This window comes from Oncorhynchus clarkii, chromosome 19, assembly GCF_045791955.1.
Source record: "Oncorhynchus clarkii lewisi isolate Uvic-CL-2024 chromosome 19, UVic_Ocla_1.0, whole genome shotgun sequence".
NCBI classification, from domain to species: Eukaryota; Metazoa; Chordata; class Actinopteri; order Salmoniformes; family Salmonidae; genus Oncorhynchus; species Oncorhynchus clarkii.
In genome coordinates, this window is record NC_092165.1 from 33251813 (window position 1) to 33273064 (window position 21252).

The 21252-nt window shown below is 44.3% G+C and overlaps 1 protein-coding gene across 13 annotated transcripts in view; it reads left to right on the plus strand.

Annotated features, from left to right (window-relative positions):
• The first annotated feature begins 3185 nt into the window (after positions 1-3185).
• The window catches only part of LOC139375071 (apoptosis-stimulating of p53 protein 1-like), a 47886-nt gene continuing 29819 nt past the window's right edge, over positions 3186-21252 (plus strand). For 9 of the 13 annotated variants that reach the window (XM_071116476.1, XM_071116477.1, XM_071116479.1 and 6 more), the window contains exons 1-3: positions 14297-14566; positions 18257-18404; positions 20950-21069. In XM_071116476.1, the coding sequence (XP_070972577.1) occupies positions 14423-14566; positions 18257-18404; positions 20950-21069 (412 nt within the window). In that variant the 5' untranslated portion in view covers positions 14297-14422. Of the gene's footprint in view, positions 3796-14292; positions 14567-18256; positions 18405-20949; positions 21070-21252 lie in introns of those variants that run through there. The other 4 variants (XM_071116487.1, XM_071116488.1, XM_071116491.1 and 1 more) reach the window with 3 other exon arrangements.

Below are 21252 nucleotides of genomic sequence, written 5' to 3' on the forward strand. Positions count from 1 at the left end.
ATTCATACCCTTTACTAAGTACTTTGTTGAAGCACCTTTGGCAGCTATTACAGCCTTGAGTCTTCTTGGGTATGACGCTACAAGCTTGGAACACCTGTATTTGGGGAGTTTCTCCCATTCTTCTCTGCAGATCCTCTCAAGCTCTGTCAGGTTGGATGGGGAGCGTTGCTGCACTGATATTTGCAGGTCTCTCCAGAGATGTTAGATCTGGTTCAAGTCCGGGCTCTGGCTGGGCCCCTCAAGGACATTCAGACACTTGTCCCGAAGCCGTTTCTGCGTTGTCTTGGCTGTGTGCTTAGGGTCGTTGTTCTTTTGGAAGGTGAACATTCTCCCCAGTTTGAGGCCCTGAGCGGTCTGGAGCAGGTTTTCATCAAGGATCTCTCTGTACTTTTCTCCATTCATCTTTCCTTCGATTCTGACTAGTCTCCCAGTCTCTGCCTCCTGAAAAACATCCCCGCAGCATGATGTTGCCAACACCGTGCTTCTCCATAGGGATGGTGCCAGGTTTCCTCCAGATGGGATGCTTGGCATTCAGGCCAAAGAGTTCAATCTTGGTTTCATCAGACCAGAGAATCTTGTTTCTCATGGTCTGAGAGTCTTTAGATGCCGTTTGGCAAACTCCAAGCGGGCTGTCATGTGCCTTCTACTGAGGAGTGTCTTCCGTCTGGCCACTGTACCATAAAGGCCTGATTGGTGGAGTGCTGCAGAGATGGTTGTCCTTCTGGAAGGTTCTCCCATCTCCACAGAGGAACTCTGTCAGAGTGACCATTGCATTCTTGGTCACCTCCCAGACCAAGGCCCTTCTCCTTCGTTTGCTCAGTTTGGCTGGGCAGCCAGCTCTAGGAAGAGTATTGGTGGTTCCAAACTTCTTCAATTTTAGAATGATGGAGGCCACTGTGCTCTTGGGGACCTTCAATGCTGCAAAAATGTTTTGGTACCCTTCCCAGATCTGTGCCTCGACACAATCCTGTCTCAGAGCTTTACGGACAATTCCTTCGACCTAATGGCTTGGTTTTTGCTCTAACATGCATTATCAACTGTGGGACCTTAAATAGATAAGTGTGTTCCTTTCCAAATCCAATCAAGTTGTAGAAACATCTCAAGGATGATCAATGAAAACAGAATGCACCTGAGCTCAATGTTGAGTCTCATAGCAAAGGGTCTGAATAATTATGTAAATGAGGTATTTCTGTTTTAAATGTTGTATAAATTAGCAAACATTTCTAAAAACCTGTTTTTGCTTTGCCATTCTGGGGTATGGTGTGTAGATTGATGAGGATTTAGTTTTATTTAATCCATTTTAGAATAAGGCTGTAACGTAACAAAATGTGGAAAAAGTCAAGGGGTCTGAATACTTTCCAAAGGCACTGCATAGTGTATTTCCTTCCTTAGATAAAACCATTGGCAGAAACTTTAACAGAACGCTCACATCAATTCAATCCGACCTCAGTAGATGGACTAATATCCCAGTTGCTTTAGCCGGCAGAATATCTATTGTCAAAATGAATATATTGCCCTTTTGACTATTGGGATAAAATGCCTGCTGCGGCTTAAAAATGTATATGCCAAGGTAAGCGATCCCTGATACAATTAACAAACTTACAAAGAGGGAAATATGTAGGAGGACTATTTGCATCTAACTTTAAATTGTATTTTCAGGCACTAGCATTTCACCCCATCCTAATTTGGTTTAGACATGATTCTTCCGCCCCCTGGCTGAGAACAGAGATATATGGTGTCTCCAATTGCCCTGGAAGAGGTGGTCTTCACTGAGATGTCCCTTAAACAATAATAACTACGCTTTCGTCCTATTACTGCTCACACAATTTATATTTTGGCGCAAAATTGAAAAACGATGTAATTGGAAATCATTTCACAATAATGCCTTGCGATCTGGAGGGCGGCCATTTGCATCCTCCCAATTGTACAAATGTGGAATCCGTACCCTTACCGATATCATGGACAGTAATGGTGTGAGAACATTCCAAGATTTGAAAGATACATGCACATTACCAGGCAACTCCTTTTTTCTATATTTAAAACTTAGGTCAGCTATGCTGGCCTATCGAGTCCCTTGGCAAACCCAACTACCAAACCATCTAATGATGGGATTTATAACTAAAGTATCTGGTCTCCCAAAAGGGCTGATCTCTATAATATATAAACAACTTTTGAAAAGCTCATATTCTGACCAAAAGTATGGTCCACAGATCTAAGTGAATCTGAACAACCCTTTAACTGGACCAGAATATCGAAAAAATATTACCTTGGCATCCCGTAATCCGAACCATCAACTCACAGCTCCCAACTGTTCACTGCATCTACTATGTTACTTAACAATGACAGTTTATTGAATCCAATAAATTGTTTCCCCTTCCCTGCAACTAACTATAGATAAAGGGCTAACTACAAGTATTTGTTTAGGCTGCTTCATTTAGACACATCCTTGCAAGCAACTAATTTCACAGTATGGACACAAGATGACACTGAAGTTCCATTTAAATCTGCATCATCCTTGTTTTGAAACTGCTCTCATGCAGATAAACTTGGTTTAGAGTTAAAACAACTGAACTAAAGGACAAATACTCCGGTAGCCTATTTTATGAGGTTAATCAGTATATATGTTTTTGCATCAACCTCAAAATAGTACAATGCTATCATTCCTCTCCTCTCTGTGTGAAGCATGCCTGTCACTGACGTTTGTCCCCTGCTGATGGAGAGTGGGTTGCATTATCTTGTGCATTTAAAACAGTTAGTTCTGTTGTATTTATATTTTCTTTGTCACATCAACGAGGACTAGAGCACTGGCTGATAATAACTAGGCAAGAAAGTATTAAATAGTTGCAAAGTTGCTAATTAGCTAAAATACTAAAGTTGTCCGTGATGACATTCGAACACACAATCTTTTTAGCAAAGTAGCTAAAAAGAAAAGTAGCTAAAAAGTAAAAAGTAGTAAGTAGTTGCTAATTAGCTCAAATGCTGAAATTGTCCATGATCAGAATCAAACAATCAACCTTTGGGTTGCTAGATGTTCATGTTATACTCCTACCGAACCACCCTTTCGTTTTTGCGTTAAGTAACCTTTCATGTTATGTAACCACACTAAGCGTAACATATACTAATGTCAGTGTCTCGGATTTACATTTACTATGTTACGTCTAGTCTATGAGACCAGTCTGGGTTTGAAAGTCAAACTAACGTTGTTGTGGTTTGACATGTTCGTTTTTTTCCTTGATATGAAGTCTACGTTAGAGAGTTTGGGTAATTTTTTAAAATTGGCTACTATCTCACGGATAACCAAGATCAGAGCAATAATCTTTGTTACATTTTTTTGGGGCGGACTTGGTCTGTCCCAGTCTGTGTCATGTCCTTGGATTATCCTACATATTAGAGCACGCGGGAGGGCAGTCGAACCGTGTTAAGGCAATCGGCGAATTATTTGTGGCGTGCACTCGTTCAATCACTGTCATTACAGCGTAACGCTTAGCAGCAAATTCCCTGAAACAACATGCCACCCAACTAGGCTGTGTGATGTTCTGTGACTATTGCGTGCAGTGACACACGTCGCCTTCAGCGTCTGTGTCTGTGTGCGTCTCTGTGGGATCAAGCATCGTTGCTTTAGGACCATTACATCTGATTCTGGAGCGGGACGCAGATTCTACCGACCGGTTATTCGGACCGGCCTGTCAGGCAACATAGGCTAGGGGAGGCAAAGGAGGCAGACAGAGGAGTGTGTTACTCCAAGAGATTGGCTGGAATAAACATATTTATTGTTTCACTGCAGTCATGATGCCGGTAAGTAAAAGTAATCCGATAGGAATAGAAGATAATATATCTTCTTTTTTCTTTTTCTTTTTTTTTTTTTTTTACTTTGAGAGCTCTTGGAAATAGATTGTGGATTGAATTAATAAATGCCTGTGGAATGAATAGCTTGGAACAAATGAGCTCTAATAAAAAATATACATAATTATTTTAGGCTACATATGGATTGTGTGTCTGCAAATTTGAGTGGTGGATGACCTACAGTACTCCCATCAATTACAATGTACTTTTTTTGTCCTTTCATCCACTTTTTGTGTTTGAGTGGTGTGTGTTTGTGTGAGAGTGTGAGCAGGTGGTGAATGAGACAAATCACTGCAATATCAGTTTTTTACTATGATTAAACATCACTTGATAGACCACTGATCTATGCATTTGCTCAACTCTCTGCCTGCCTATACAACTACACAGAGAGAGAGAGTGAACATTAAGGGGAGTAAGGCATACTTTTAGGGTAGCCTATGTAAGATCCCCACACAACAGTGACAGACAGGCAATTCTGGTGATCACCCACACAGTGACGCACATTCACCATGACCTGTAACCTCCCTGTCAGTGTCAGTCCACCAGTAGCTGATGTCAGTGTAAGAAAGAACACACACACATACACACACCCTGTTCCAACATGGCTCTCCTCATGCCTGCTAATTGGCTTTTGCTCATTGAGCAATTTTTTACTTATATAATTAGCGAGGCAGTGAAGTGGGTTGAAAGTTCAGAATTGCATAGCTACTTTTGCAACAACAAAAAAATTGTGCAATTAATCGTATTGTCTGAAAGTAATCAAAATACACTGGAAACATCCAAAATACATAATCTATATAGCTAAAAACAACAATGCGATGTCAAAACAAGTTGACATGGAGGTTATAAAGAGTGTGCTTTATCAATTTACCCTCCTGCGGCTGCGTGGAGAGGAGACCAGGCTGGAGAGAGAGAGTCAGTCAGTTGCTGTTTGAATGACGGAAGGGATTAGCCTGTGGATTGTGATGGTCTGGGACGGCCTCGCTGTGCGTCACAGAGGTTGGGTGAGATGGCTGAATTTCTGGGTAATTTCCCATACCAGATGAGCTTTCAGCTCTGCACAAGCCCCTCTCGCTCGCCCCTATAGTCCAACTGTACTAAAGTAGTCCTCCTATCTCTCCCTTACACTTACAGTTGAAATCGGAAGTCAAATCAAATCAAATCAAATCAAATTTTATTTGTCACATACACATGGTTAGCAGATGTTAATGCGAGTGTAGCGAAATGCTTGTGCTTCTAGTTCCGACAATGCAGTAATAACAAGTAATCTAACTAACAATTCCAAAACTACTGTCTTGTACACAGTGTAAGGGGATAAAGAATATGTACATAAGGATATATGAATGAGTGATGGTACAGAGCAGCATAGGCAAGATACAGTAGATGGTATCGGGTACAGTATGTACAAATGAGATGAGTATGTAAACAAAGTGGCATAGTATAGTATAAAGTGGCTAGTGATACATGTATTACATAAGGATACCGTCGATGATATAGAGTACAGTATATACGTATGCGTATGAGATGAATAATGTAGGGTAAGTAACATTTATATAAGGTAGCATTGTTTAAAGTGGCTAGTGATATATTTACATCATTTCCCATCAATTCCCATTATTAAAGTGGCTGGAGTTGAGTCAGTGTCAGTGTGTTGGCAGCAGCCACTCAGTGTTAGTGGTGGCTGTTTAACAGTCTGATGGCCTTGAGATAGAAGCTGTTTTTCAGTCTCTCGGTCCCAGCTTTGATGCACCTGTACTGACCTCGCCTTCTGGATGATAGCGGGGTGAACAGGCAGTGGCTCGGGTGGTTGATGTCCTTGATGTCCTTGAAGTCCACAATCATCTCCTTAGTTTTGTTGACGTTGAGTGTGAGGTTGTTTTCCTGACACCACACTCCGAGGGCCCTCACCTCCTCCCTGTAGGCCGTCTCATCGTTGTTGGTAATCAAGCCTACCACTGTTGTGTCGTCCGCAAACTTGATGATTGAGTTGGAGGCGTGCGTGGCCACGCAGTCGTGGGTGAACAGGGAGTACAGGAGAGGGCTCAGAACGCAACCTTGTGGGGCCCCAGTGTTGAGGATCAGCGGGGAGGAGATGTTGTTGCCTACCCTCACCACCTGGGGGCGGCCCGTCAGGAAGTCCAGTACCCAGTTGCACAGGGCGGGGTCGAGACCCAGGGTCTCGAGCTTGATGACGAGCTTGGAGGGTACTATGGTGTTGAATGCCGAGCTGTAGTCGATGAACAGCATTCTCACATAGGTATTCCTCTTGTCCAGATGGGTTAGGGCAGTGTGCAGTGTGGTTGAGATTGCATCGTCTGTGGACCTATTTGGGCGGTAAGCAAATTGGAGTGGGTCTAGGGTGTCAGGTAGGGTGGAGGTGATATGGTCCTTGACTAGTCTCTCAAAGCACTTCATGATGACGGATGTGAGTGCTACGGGGCGGTAGTCATTTAGCTCAGTTACCTTAGCTTTCTTGGGAACAGGAACAATGGTGGCCCTCTTGAAGCATGTGGGAACAGCAGACTGGTATAGGGATTGATTGAATATGTCCGTAAACACACCGGCCAGCTGGTCTGCGCATGCTCTGAGGGCGCGGCTGGGGATGCCATCTGGGCCTGCAGCCTTGCGAGGGTTAACACGTTTAAATGTCTTACTCACCTCGGCTGCAGTGAAGGAGAGACCGCATGTTTTCGTTGCAGCCCGTGTCAGTGGCACTGTATTGTCCTCAAAGCGGGCAAAAAAGTTATTTAGTCTGCCTGGGAGCAAGACATCCTGGTCCGTGACTGGGCTGGGTTTCTTCCTGTAGTCCGTGATTGACTGTAGACCCTGCCACATGCCTCTTGTGTCTGAGCCGTTGAATTGAGATTCTACTTTGTCTCTGTACTGGCGCTTAGCTTGTTTGATAGCCTTGCGGAGGGAATAGCTGCACTGTTTGTATTCGGTCATGTTACCAGACACCTTGCCCTGATTAAAAGCAGTGGTTCGCGCTTTCAGTTTCACACGAATGCTGCCATCAATCCACGGTTTCTGGTTAGGGAATGTTTTAATCGTTGCTATGGGAACGACATCTTCAACGCACGTTCTAATGAACTCGCACACCGAATCAGCGTATTCGTCAATGTTGTTATCTGACGCAATACGAAACATCTCCCAGTCCACGTGATGGAAGCAGTCTTGGAGTGTGGAGTCAGCTTGGTCGGACCAGCGTTGGACAGACCTCAGCGTGGGAGCCTCTTGTTTTAGTTTCTGTCTGTAGGCAGGGATCAACAAAATGGAGTCGTGGTCAGCTTTTCCGAAAGGGGGGCGGGGCAGGGCCTTATATGCGTCGCGGAAGTTAGAGTAACAATGGTCCAAGGTCTTTCCTCCCCTGGTTGCGCAATCGATATGCTGATAAAATTTGGGGAGTCTTGTTTTCAGATTAGCCTTGTTAAAATCCCCAGCTACAATGAATGCAGCCTCCGGATAAATTGTTTCCAGTTTGCAGAGAGTTAAATAAAGTTCGTTCAGAGCCATCGATGTGTCTGCTTGGGGGGGGATATATACGGCTGTGATTATAATCGAAGAGAATTCTCTTGGTAGATAATGCGGTCTACATTTGATTGTGAGGAATTCTAAATCAGGTGAACAGAAGGATTTGAGTTCCTGTATGTTTCTTTCATCGCACCATGTCACGTTAGTCATAAGGCATACGCCCCCGCCCCTCTTTTTACCAGAAAGATGTTTTTTCCTGTCTGCGCGATGCGTGGAGAAACCTGTTGGCTGCACCGCTTCGGATTGCGTCTCTCCAGTAAGCCACGTTTCCGTGAAGCAAAGAACGTTACAGTCTCTGATGTCCCTCTGGAATGCTACCCTTGCTCGGATTTCATCAACCTTGTTGTCAAGAGACTGGACATTGGCAAGAAGAATGCTAGGGAGTGGTGTGCGCTGTGCCCGTCTCCGGAGTCTGACCAGTAGACCGCCTCGTTTCCCTCTCTTTCGGAGTCGTTTTTTTGGGTCGCTGCATAGGATCCACTCCGTTGTCCTGTTTGTAAGGCAGAACACAGGATCCGCGTCGCGAAAAACATATTCTTGGTCGTACTGATGGTGAGTTGATGCTGATCTTATATTCAGTAGTTCTTCTCGACTGTATGTAATGAAACCTAAGATGACCTGGGGTACTAATGTAAGAAATAACACGTAAAAAAACAAAAAACTGCATAGTTTCCTAGGAACGCGAAGCGAGGCGGCCATCTCTGTCGGCGCCGGAAGTCACCGGCGCCGACAGACACTTAGGTTGGAGTCATTAAAACTCGTTTTTCAACCACTCCACACATTTCTTGTTAACAAACTATAGTTTTGACAAGTCGGTTAGGACATCTACTTTGTGCATGACAATACATTTTTCCAACAATTGTTTACAGACAGATTATTTCACTTATAATTCACTGTATCACAATTCCAGTGGGTCAAAAGTTTACATACACTAAATTGACTGTGCCTTTAAACAACTTGGAAAATTCCCGAAAATTATGTCAAGGGTTTAGATGCTTCTGATAGACTAATTGACATCATTTGAGTCAATTGGAGGTGTACCTGTGGATGCATTTCAAGGCCTACCTTCAAACTCAGTGCCTCTTTGCTTGACATCATGGGAAAATCAAAAGAAATCAGCCAAGACTTCAGAAAAAAATTGTAGACCTCCACAAGTCTGGTTCATCCTTGGGAGCAATTTCCAAATGCCTGAAGGTGCCACGTTCATCTGTCAAACAATAGTACGCAAGTATAAACACCATGGGACCACGCAGCCGTCAAACCACTCAGGAAGGAGATGAGTTCTGTCTCCTAGAGATGAACGTACTTTGGTGCGACAAGTGCAAATCAATCCCAGAACAACAGCAAAGGACCTTGTGAAGAGGCTGGAGGAAACAGGTACAGAAGTATCTATATCCACAGTAAACCAAGTCCTATATCAACATAACCTGAAAGGCCGCTCAGCAAGGAGAAGCCACTTCTCCAAAACCTCCATAAAAAAAAGCCAGACTACGGTTTGCAACTGCACATGGGGACAAAGATCGTACTTTTTGAAGAAATGTCCTCTGGTCTGATGAAACAAAAATAGAACTGTTTGGCCAGAATGACCATCGTTATGTTTGGAGGAAAAATAGGGCGGCTTGCAAGCTAAAGAACACCATCCCAACCGTGAAGCACGGGGGTGGCAGCATCATGTCGTGGGGGTGCTTTGCTGCAGGAGGGACTGGCACTTCACAAAATAGATGGCATCATGAGTTAGGAAAATTATGTGGATATATTGAAGCAACATCTCAAGACATCAGTCATGAAGTTAGATCTTGGTCGCAAATGAGTCTTCCAAATGGACAATGACCCCAAGCATACTTCCAAAGTTGTGGCAAAATGGCTTAAGGACAACAAAGTCAAGGTATTGGAGTGGCCATCACAAGCCCTGACCTCAATCCTATAGAACATTTGTGGGCAGAACTGAAAAAGCATATGCAAGCAAGGAGGCCTACAAACCTGGCTCAGTGACACCAGCTCTGTCAGGAGGAATGGGCCAAAATTCAACCAACTCATTGTGGGAAGCTTGTGGAAGGCTACCCAAAATGTTTGACCCAAGTTAAACAATTTAAAGGCAATGCTACCAAATTGCTACCAAATACTAATTGAGTGTAAGTAAACTTCTGACCCACTGGGAATGTGATGAAAGAAATAAAAGCTGAAAGAAATTATTATTTCTACTATTATTCTGACATTTCATGTTCTTAAAATAAAGTAGTGATCAAAACTGACCTAAGACAGGGAATGTTTACTAGGATTAAATGTCATCAATTGTGAAAAACTGAGTTTAAATGTATTTGGCTAAAGTGTATGTAAACATCCGACTTCAACTGTAGTCCCTCCCTATTCCCTTTATTCCCACCCAGATTTACAACCCCTCTCATAGCTTTTAAACAGACAGCGGAATTGACAATTTGGGTGGAATAGTCAGAAAAGACAAGCTGCTGGTGGACTGAGTATTATTCTAAGTCTTATTTTGAGCTGCTGAACCTCCATGGAAAATAGACTGGGTTGTACATGAGTTATCATTGGGGGCTTGAGTATTATAAACATCACAACCAATAGCATATAACCTACTTCAACGGCAGTGTTACAAGCCAAATATGAAGTTCAGAGCCCTCCAGTAGTTAACCGGCTGATTTTGATCGTGAGCCATTTTGTACGCTCTCATCTCATCTCATGACTTGACCAGTAGCCAGTTGTAGGCTTACAGACTTAACCTGTTTAATTTACTGACTTATTGTTGTTGTTATAGTGAGAGTCCCCCTCCTTCTCTTCCTCGATCATATCAGGGCAGAGTCTAAAAATCTCCTCCTCAGCTCTCATTAGTGTAAGTGATGCATGATATCACTGTGTAGTCGAGCTGCAGGGAACTGTCGTTGTTATGACTCCTGCCATGTGCCATTTGTATTGATGCTTCCCTCTCAGGTTTGGGGTCAATACCATTTCAATTCAGTCCATTAAGGAAGTAAAGTGAAATTCCAATTCCAATTGGGGGGAAAATCACAGAGGAAAATTGGATTTGGAAATTCTGTTTACTTGCTGAACTGACTGAATTGAAATGGAATTCAACCCAACCGTGATCTCGCTAACTAGAGGATAAAGTACATTTCTGTTTGTAGCAGAACGTGGAGCAAACAGTGCTAGTCTATGTCAGCTGCTCCAAGGCAGGGTTCTATCACAGAGAAAGCTATACATCCGAACCAAAACAAACTAAGTTCAGATCCTCACCTTATAAAAACTGAACCTTCCATTCAACCTCTTGACTTAATGGCAAACACTCCCCCCAGTCTCGCGTCAATGTGCTAACCCACTAGGCATGTATGTCAGCTGTGTGAATGGGAGGCTGTCAGCTCCATTGAATAGACTGAGGATGGAGAGTGTTGTTTACAGTCATGTCCTGTGTTTAACTTCCACAATCTCAAGAAGAACAGGACTGTCTGCCTGGGATCTTTTCTAGGGGTGCCAGGCAAGCGTGTTTCCACAGACACAGTGGTTGCTATGGAGACTTTATTGACTGTTCTGTACTGTGCTGCACAGGGGAGCCAGCCAGGACACTAAATCAGGTGTCGGTTGGTTGGTCCGGGTCAGTCCCAATGTGTCTGACTCTGAAACCTCACACTGTCTGTCTGCATTTTGGGTTCTTATCTTTGTTGTCTGTCCTGGGACCTGGTTAAAAGTAGCACACACACTATATCTTCCACCAATCAGACATGTTGCAAATCCATCCACTGATAAGGAGATACTGTATCTCAAATCTCTCTAATGATTTGTTATACTTTTCATGTGGTTCGTTTGATGCCTTGGGGGTATTCCTTTTAAGGAGCTTAAGACACTTTGTTTATAAACATCTTGCCCCATAGGACTGCCTCTGAGTCAGAAGTGGATATTAGAAGGGTTTTACACACACCCGCGCACACACACACTCACACTCACTGTCTATCTCGCTCTGCCTGGTAAATGAGGTCTGAGTAACAGGGTAAACTGTGCATCACAGGGATTTGTTTCCAGGCAGTGGTTCATCAGTCAGCCCAGCTCCAGGCCCACTGCGACAACGCCTGCTTTGTGTCCTCAGATTTATTATCGACAAGGCCCGGGATGCTGCTGGCACAACTATTAGATTTGTGCTTCATGGAAATCAGTCAGGAGATCCATTCTGCCCTTCTTCAGACCAAAAATCAAGTGAATGAGAATAGAGAATGAAAATATGAGATGGGATGGGATCATTTGTTCTCTAACAAATGGAATTATTGTAGTTTTGTCCTCTCAGCAGGTTTAAGTCATTGTAATTAAGATTTTGTTCTTAACTGACTAGCCTAGTTAAATTAAGGTTAAACAAAAAATAAAAAGTTATGTAGCTGCTGGAACATTTGAACGTTTGAACAGTCAGAATGTGTGTGTGTCACGCCCTGACCTTAGAGAGCCTTTTTTATTCTCTATTTGGTTAGGTTAATGTTTCTATTTCTTTGTTGGCCTAGTATGGTTTCCAATCAGAGGCAGCTGTTTATCGTTGTCTCTGATTGGGGATCATACTTAGGCAGCCCTTTTTCCCACCTTAGATTGTGGGATCTTGTTTTTGTATAGTTGCTGCTACAAAACGTTACGTTTGTTTATATATATATATATAATAATATATATACATTTTTTTGGTGTTCATCAAATAAAGAAAGATGTACGCTTACCACGCTGCACCTTGGTCCAATACTTCTCTAAACGCTCTTGACAGAAGATCCCACCACCAAGTTACCAAGCAGCGTGCCCAGGAGTGGAGGACATCCTGGACCTGGGAGGAGGTAATGGCAGGGGACAAGACCCTGCCATGGAAGCAGGCTGAGGCAGCGAGAGAGGAACAGCAACGAGACGACGGAAGCCCGAGAGGCAACCTCAAAAGAAAATTTGGGGGGGCACATGGGGTGGCGAGCAGAGCAAAGTTGGGAACAAGAACCAACTCCCTGTAATTACGATGAGGAGTTGGTCACGGTTCAGATACCATGTTTTCCGGTTCTGCGCACCGTGTCTCCAGTGCGCACCTTTAGCCCGGTGCGTTCTGTGCCTGCTTTCCGTACTTGCCGTGCTAAGGTGAGCATCTGTCCAGGACGGATTGTGCCGGCTCAGTGGTCCTGGTCTCCAGTGCGTCTCCTCGGCCCAGGATATCCTGCGCCAGCTCTACGCACGGTATCCCCAGTTCACCAGCACAACCCAGTGCGGCCTGTGCCAGCTCCCCGCACTTGCAGTGCTACAGGGGGTATTCAGCCAGGACGCGTTGTGCCAGTTCTACGCTCCAGACCTCCAGTGCACCTCCACGGCCCAGTATATCCTGCGCCGGCTCTACCCACTATGCCTCCAGTGCGCCTTCACAGCCCAGTGCGTGCTGTGCCAGCTCTCCACACTTACCGAGCTAAAGTGGGTATCCAGCCAGGACGCGTTTTGCCAGCTCCATGCACCCGGCCTCCAGTGCGTCTCTCCAGCCCGGTGCGTCCTGTGCCAGTTCCACGCGCTCAGGCCTCCAGTGATGATCTATGGCCCGAAGCCTCCAGTGATGATCCATGGCCTGAAGCCTCCAGTGAGGATCCATGGTCCGAAGCCTCCAGTGAGAATCCATGGCACGAAGCCTCCAGTGAGGATCCATGGCACGAAGTCTCCAGTGAGGATCCATGGCACGAAGCCTCCAGTGAGGATCCATGGCACGAAGCCTCCAGTGATGATCCATGGCCCGAAGCCTCCAGTGATGATCCATGGCACGAAGCCTCCAGTGATGATCCATGGCACGAAGCCTCCAGTGATGATCCATGGCCCGGAGCCTCCAGTGAGGATCACCAGCGACGGTCCCCAGCCTCCAACGACGGTCCCCAGTCCAGAGTCCGCGACGACGATCTACGGTCCGGAGTCCCCGTTGACGATCCCCGCACCAGAGGAGCCACCGAAGTGGGGGGAGCTTCAAGCGGAGCGGGGTCTGCGTCCCGCACCGGAACCTCCACCGAGATGAGATGCCCACCCGGACCCTCCCCTATAGGTTCAGGTTTGCGGCCGGAGTCCGCACCTTTGGGGAGGGGGTACTGTCACGCCTGACCTTAGAGACTTTTTTATTCTCTATTTGGTTAGGTCAGGGTGTGACTTGGGTGGGCAAATCTATGTTTCTATTTCTTTGTTGGCCTAGTATGGTTCCCAATCAAAGGCAGCTGTTTATCGTTGTCTCTGATTGGGGATCATACTTAGGCAGCCCTTTTTCCCACCTTAGATTGTGGGATCTTGTTTTTGTATAGTTGCTGTGTTAGCGCTACAAAACGTTACGTTCGTTTATATATATATATATTTTTTTGGTGTTCATCTAACAAAGAAAGATGTACGCTTACCACGCTACACCTTGGTCCAATCCTTCTCTAAACGCTCTTGACAGTGTGCCTCTGTGTGTGTGTGTTTCATTTTATTATATTTTACATAACCTTTATTTAACTAGGCAAGTCAGTTAAGATCAAATGCTTATTTACAATGATGGCCTACACCGGCCAAGCCGACGATGCTGAGACAATTGTGCTCCGCCCTATGGGACTCCCAATCACGGCCGGTTGTGATACAGCCTGGATGCCTCTGTGTGTTGTTTAGCTGGATGATTATGTGTCTGTGGTCACTGAGTGTCCTGTTCCTCCTATTGATGCCCTATGACAGTGACAGCCTGGTCTGGTTAGTGTCACCAGGCGCCTCTTATCTCTCTCAGCCCCACGGCTGTTCCTGTTCCTAGGGAATCTCATTCTGAAGGGGGCCGGCCGCGTTATATTACCCCTACCCCTTGCCTGGCCCTGGCTATGGCTGCATTTATCACCCCCCCCCCCCCCCACCTTGACTACGCTCCTCACGTTCAGTCACTGACACCCCCACCCCTACCCTTCTCCTGCCTTGTGCCTGGTGTCACCCACACGCACACACTTGGAGACCCGTGCACACAGACAGACACGCAGTGAGTCTCTCTCAGCCCTGCCTGCCCTCCTGTCCATCTGTCTGCCTGTGTGAGTCTTCTCCCTCCGGCTCTATGAAGAGGTTCTTCAGCATGGTGCTGCACAGTCTGGTTAGTGTAACCAAGGACAAGGCCTGGCTCCACCAGAGGGTCCGTCCCGGGCCGCAGCAACAGCAGCAGAGGAACCAGGGCAGGAAGACGCCATGCAGGGCGGCTAAGGTGAACAGACAGACAGACAGAGACAGACATACAGACAGACAGACAGACAGACAGGGTTATAGCTGTAGCACTGGACTGGCTGGAGCTGGCTGGGAGGTGGGCGCTGCCGCTATTCTGTCCTGTCCAGCTTTGAGTCTGACTCTGACGGTACCCATGTGCTGCTCCTTAAAATAGCGAAAGGCATTCACAGCTGGCTAGGAGTCATTTTGGGAAGCTGGAGAGTGTGCTTGTATGTTAAGTGTTTGTGTAAGTTTAAGAGGTTGGTGGGCTGTTGATGTTTTTGTTAGTGAATGAGTGTAGTTCGGGTGAGGAGACAGGAGACAGGAAAGGCACAGTATGTATGTGGTTGAGTACAGAATGTTGCTGATGCATATGAATGTGTATTGTATCTTTTTGCACAGAATTTTCAAGGGGATTGGATTCTAGGTGTTAGGCGTATGTGTGGTTTCTTTTTGTAGCTATACAATGTTACTTGACTGTGTGAAAGTTTATTAAGAATGTTAACATGTTACTGTGTGTGGCTGGCTGGCTCCCCTGTGCAGAACTAACGTGTAGTAGGCTGCTCAGTGTGACTGAGTGTTTAATACTATTAGGCAGAGGTAGGTTTTGCCCCTCTGTTAGCTTTTTTTCTGTCTGGTTTCTGACCTTTCATTGAGAGATGCAGGACAGAGTAGATCACAGATGCATGCGTGTTGGCAAACACGTTCCTGTGTGTCAAGAGAATATTTAGCACCGATGATGAGTTCAGGACTGGTTTGGGTTTTCTGAACCTTGTTGGTTGATTCTTGTTTGATAGAATGGTTCGAAGCGGCCTGTGTGTTTTTTTCCCCCTGTATAGTCGACAGCACTACAGGCCAATCCCTAAGGAGAAAAACATAGATTATCCTTTTCCCCCTACAATAACCTTCCCATCCTGGATTTGTTTATGCTCTCTCTCTCTCCCCTGGTGTATGTTTTCACTTGTCACCCCGTGGACACAGACATATACATGTTTATAACCTCCATAATCTCATTATTATAGTGCTCTCTATGTTGTAATCTGCGCCTTACAGAATTCCTCCTCTCAATCTATCGGTCTGTGTCTGTGCGTGTGCTCTGGCAGTGAGAGATTACCTTACATCTTGGACTGGACGTGCGGCCCCGTTGCAGGGCTTGTCTCGGTCGGTGTGTCTGTGGTTTAGACATGTTTATGGGGCTGGGCTGAGCCACTACAGAGTGGAGGCAGAGGGTTTATACAGATGGTTTATACAGGCCAAGGGACCCGTGTCAAGCACCTCTGTCTATGTCAATCCTATCGTGGAAGTATCCGCTGCAGCAGGAAGGGGGGTATGACATTTAGGGAGGAACATATTTGGATTCCGCAACCCAAATTTGCAGATTAATCCAAAATTTAGCAGATTATCCCCCATTTCTGTTTACTACAGATTGTCAATCTGGAAATGAGGACGTCACTTCTCATTTTACCAGGAAATCCTATTTATAAATGTGGTTTCTCAGTACTCTTTATTGAGAGCAAATACTGTATTGCAGGCACGCGCACACACACACCTTCGTGTTGCCTCTTTTTTTTGTGCTAGGAATTTCAATAATCAATCTTGTTTTTATTTACCAATAGGTTGTAGGCACTAATTGAAGCAAACTTGTCATGATGCCACCAAATCACGCATGTTGGTTTGGCAGTCTGCCTGTACTATCTTTGCGCTTGTAATATCTCTTTAATGTTTGTAGCTCAGCTCAGTCTTCAATAGTCTCTCTCCCTCCTGAATGCCTCTGTCTTTAAGGCAAAGCATTTGATGGAAATGTATTTAGGTTAGAGGGCAACCGGAGCTAAGGGGACATTTCCTGTAATTCAAGAGCTTTCCTCCCTGGGTTACATGCATTCAAATTCCTGGCATACAGTGCCTTGCGAAAGTATTCGGCCCCCTTGAACTTTGCGACCTTTTGCCACATTTCAGGCTTCAAACATAAAGATATATAAAAAAAATGTTTTGTGAAGAATCAACAACAAGTGGGACACAATCATGAAGTGGAACAACATTTATTGGATATTTCAAACTTTTTTAACAAATCAAAAACTGAAAAATTGGGAGTGCAAAATTATTCAGCACCTTTACTTTCAGTGCAGCAAACTCTCTCCAGAAGTTCAGTGAGGATCTCTGAATGATCCAATGTTGACCTAAATGACTAATGATGGTAAATACAATCCACCTGTGTGTAATCAAGTCTCCGTATAAATGCACCTGCACTGTGATAGTCTCAGAGGTCCGTCAAAAGCGCAGAGAGCATCATGAAGAACAAGGAACACACCAGGCAGGTCCGAGATACTGTTGTGAAAAAGTACAAAGCCGGATTTGGATACAAAAAGATTTCCCAAGCTTTAAACATCCCAAGGAGCACTGTGTAAGCGATAATATTGAAATGGAAGGAGTATCAGACCACTGCAAATCTACCAAGACCTGGCCGTCCCTCTAAACTTTCAGCTCATACAAGGAGAAGACTGATCAGAGATGCAGCCAAGAGGCCCATGATCACTCTGGATGAACTGCAGAGATCTACAGCTGAGGTGGGAGACTCTGTCCATAGGACAACAATCAGTCGTATATTGCACAAATCTGGCCTTTATGGAAGAGTGGCAAGAAGAAAGCCATTTCTTAAAGATATCCATAAAAAGTGTTGTTTAAAGTTTGCCACAAGCCACCTGGGAGACACACCAAACATGTGGAAGAAGGTGCTCTGGTCAGATGAAACCAAAATGGAACTTTTTGGCAACAATGCAAAACGTTATGTTTGGCGTAAAAGCAACACAGCTGAACACACCATCCCCACTGTCAAACATGGTGGTGGCAGCATCATGGTTTGGGCCTGCTTTTCTTCAGCAGGGACAGGGAAGATGGTTAAAATTAATGGGAAGATGGATGGAGCCAAATACAGGACCATTCTGGAAGAAAACCTGATGGAGTCTGCAAAAGACCTGAGACTGGGACGGAGATTTGTCTTCCAACAAGACAATGATCCAAAACATAAAGCAAAATCTACAATGGAATGGTTCAAAAATAAACATATCCAGGTGTTAGAATGGCCAAGTCAAAGTCCAGACCTGAATCCAATTGAGAATATGTGGAAAGAACTGAAAACTGCTGTTCACAAATGCTCTCCATCCAACCTCTCTGAGCTCGAGCTGTTTAGCAAGGAGGAATGGGAAAAAAATTCAGTCTCTCGATGTGCAAAACTGATAGAGACATACCCCAAGCGACTTACAGCTGTAATCGCAGCAAAAGGTGGCGCTACAAAGTATTAACTTAAGGGGGCTGAATAATTTTGCACGCCCAAGTTTTCAGTTTTTGATTTGTTAAAAAAGTTTGAAATATCCAATAAATGTTGTTCCACTTCATGATTGTGTCCCACTTGTTGATTCTTCACAAAAAATACAGTTTTATATCTTTATGTTTGAAGCCTGAAATGTGGCAAAAGGTCGCAAAGTTCAAGGGGGCCGAATACTTTCGCAAGGCACTGTATGTACGTTGTATAGATATTACCAGTAGTCTGATCTGCTGTCTGATCTGCTGTAGCCAACTCTTCATGACTACGATATAAGAGTTTGCTAAGGCATATACAGTATGAGCCCAGGCTATGTTTCGTCAGAGATATATAGTATGTTTGACAAGCTATTTCTCTGTCTCTCTCATGCAGATGATCCTGACAGTGTACCTGAGTGACTGCCAGCAGATGCTGACAGAGGTGCCCATCACCCCAGAGACCACTTGTAAGAATGTGGTTGAGTTCTGTAAGGAGGCCGGAGAGAACGTGTGTCACCTGGCTGAGGTCTGGAAGGGAAAAGGTAAGGGATGCTTTCATTTTCAGCCTCTGACCTCTAACCTATTTAACCTAATCTTCAACCCCTAACCTCCTGGGGTTAACTAACTGACTGGTTTATTGCTACACTGACTGACTGGTGTTGAGCTGTGTCACAAGCTCTAAATACACTGAGCAAAGTGACAAGTTGAAAATCTTAGCTTTACAGATATTTAGCAAAGCACTGTATTTTTTATAATTTGTCTCTGCTTCATGACTTTCTTAAAATGAACTTATAGTGATTTCTTCCAAGTTTTGCATGAATCTATTCAACTGAATGTCTTGATATACATGATATATACATGATAATGTCTTGATATACTTTTTTTTGTCAACGATCTACACAAAATAGAATGTCAAAGAAACATTCTTATATTTGTAAAAGAAATATGAAAAATAAAACACTAATATATCTTGATTAGATAAGTATTCAACACCCTGAGTCAATACATGTTAGAATCACATTTGTCAGTGATTACAGCTGTGAGTTGTTCTGGGTAAGTCTCTAAGAGCTTTCCACACCTGGATAGCAATGATCAACATTTGGCCATTTATTATTTTCACAATTCTTCAAGCACTGTCAAATTGGATGTTGATCAGTGCTAGACAACACATTTTCAGGTCTTGACATAGATTTAACTCAAAACTGTAACTCGGCCACTCAGGAACATTCACTGTCTTCTTGGTAAGCAACACCTGTGTAGATTTGTGTTTAAGGTTATTGTCCTGCTGAAAGGTGAATTCATCTCCCAGTGTCTGGTTGAAAGCAGACTGAACCAGGTTTTCCTCAAGGATTTTGCTTGTGCTTATCCTGAAAAACTCCCCAGTCCTTAACGATTACAAGCAAAACCATAACATGATGCAGCTACCACTATGATTGAAAATATGGAGAGTGTCACTCAGTAATATGTTGTTTTGGATTTGCCCCAAACATAACACTTTGTATTCAGGACAAAAAGTGAATTGCTTTGCAATTTGATTTGCAGTATTACTTTAGTGCCTTGTTGCAAACAGGATGCATGTTTTAGAATCTTTTTTATTCTGTACAGGCTTCCTTCTTTTCATTCCACTAGGATTGTGGAGAAACTACAATGTTGTTGATCCATTCTCAGTTTTCTCCGATCACAGCCATTTTAACTCTTTAAAGTCATTATTGGCCTTCTGAGTGGTTTCCTTTCTCTCTGGCAACTGTGTTAGGAAGGACACCTGTATCGTTGTAGTGACTGGGTGCATTAATACACCATCCAAAGTGTAATTAATGACTTCACCATGCTCAAAGGTAATTCAATGTCTACTTTTTTTTTTACCCATCTACCAAAAGTTGCCCTACTTTGCAAGGCATTGGAAAACCTCCCTGGTCTTTGTGGTTGAGTCCGTGTTTGAAATTCACTGCTCGACTGAGGGACCTTACAGATAATTGTATGTGTGGGGTACAGAGATGAGGTTAGAAAATAATGTTAAACACCCAGCATGAGTCCATGCAACTTATTATGTGACTTTTTAAGCAAAGTTTTACTCCTGAATCTATTTATTCTTGTCATAACAAATGGGGTTGAATGCTTACTAACTCAAGACTGCTTTTCATTTGTATTAATTTGTAACAGTTAATAAAGTATTGTGTGTAGGCCAGTGACCAAAATATCTCAATTTAATACATTTTAAATTCAGGCTGTAACACAACAAAATGTGGAAACAGACATTGACAGCCAGCCATCATTGAGAAATTTTACTTGGCTAATGACCCTCTCCCCTCCCTGAACAAAAGCAGTGGTGGTCTGCCCCTGACATACAACAATGATGTTTTTGTCTCAGGCAGCCTGTACGTCCCAGACAGACAGTGAGGCGGGATAGAAAGTGGGTCAGGATGTCTCTCTGTGACCCTCCAGGCTCTGGTGCTTGTTTACACACAGCCTGTGGGCCTGTCGTCACGTAGAAATATAATTACTGGAACAGAAAAAGCACCTCAGACCACAGCAGTTTTGTTTTTGAAGCTCAGACCGCAGACAGCAATTTGACAGTACACTCATGGGTACACTCAATATGGCCGCCGGTCCACCCATTACAGAATGTTGACTTGAATGGAATCGTAATTCTATTTCACTGTTTTCACAGCCCCAACCCGGCTGCACAGGCCAGGGAGCGCATGAACACATGCCCTAGTGAGGGAACATAGAGTAGCTAGCTACAGTGTCAATAAGGTTGTCCTGACTTTCATAGGTTCTTTACTGAAGACAGGTATTTCTCTTCATCGCGACCCAATACAGTGCGTCAGTGCCAGAGTATAGCTGTGGGGACTTATGTGGTTTATCCTATTCTATTAATAGAAAGTACTTAGTTCATCTCTAATGATGATCAGGGCTGAGGGGCAATCAACCCACCGTATCACTTTACAATCACCAATAGATAATCACCCAAGTCTATGTGTCTAACAACAACTCCTGTTTTCTTCTCCCCCCCCATAGAGTGATCCTCTCATTAGTGTTGTATATATTATAATTATGGTATAACTTTGTCCTCCTTGTCCTCCCCAGAGAGAGTGATCCCCTTTGACTACCTGATGTATGAGCACCTGCAGAAGTGGGGTTCTAGGAGGATGGAGGTCAGGTTCTACCTGAGACACGAAGACTCCCCCTCAGAAAGCAGAAACCAGGGTGGGTGACTGGCCCTCGCCAGGCCTGGTCCCAGATCTGTTTATGCTCTTGCCAACACCATTGCTGTCATTGTCAAGCCAAATATGACAATGAGTGACATGGAGTTATAAAGCACATTTAGGCTTGACCCATGGTTTAGGCTACATCTTAAATGGCACCCTATTTCCTGTATAGTATGCTACC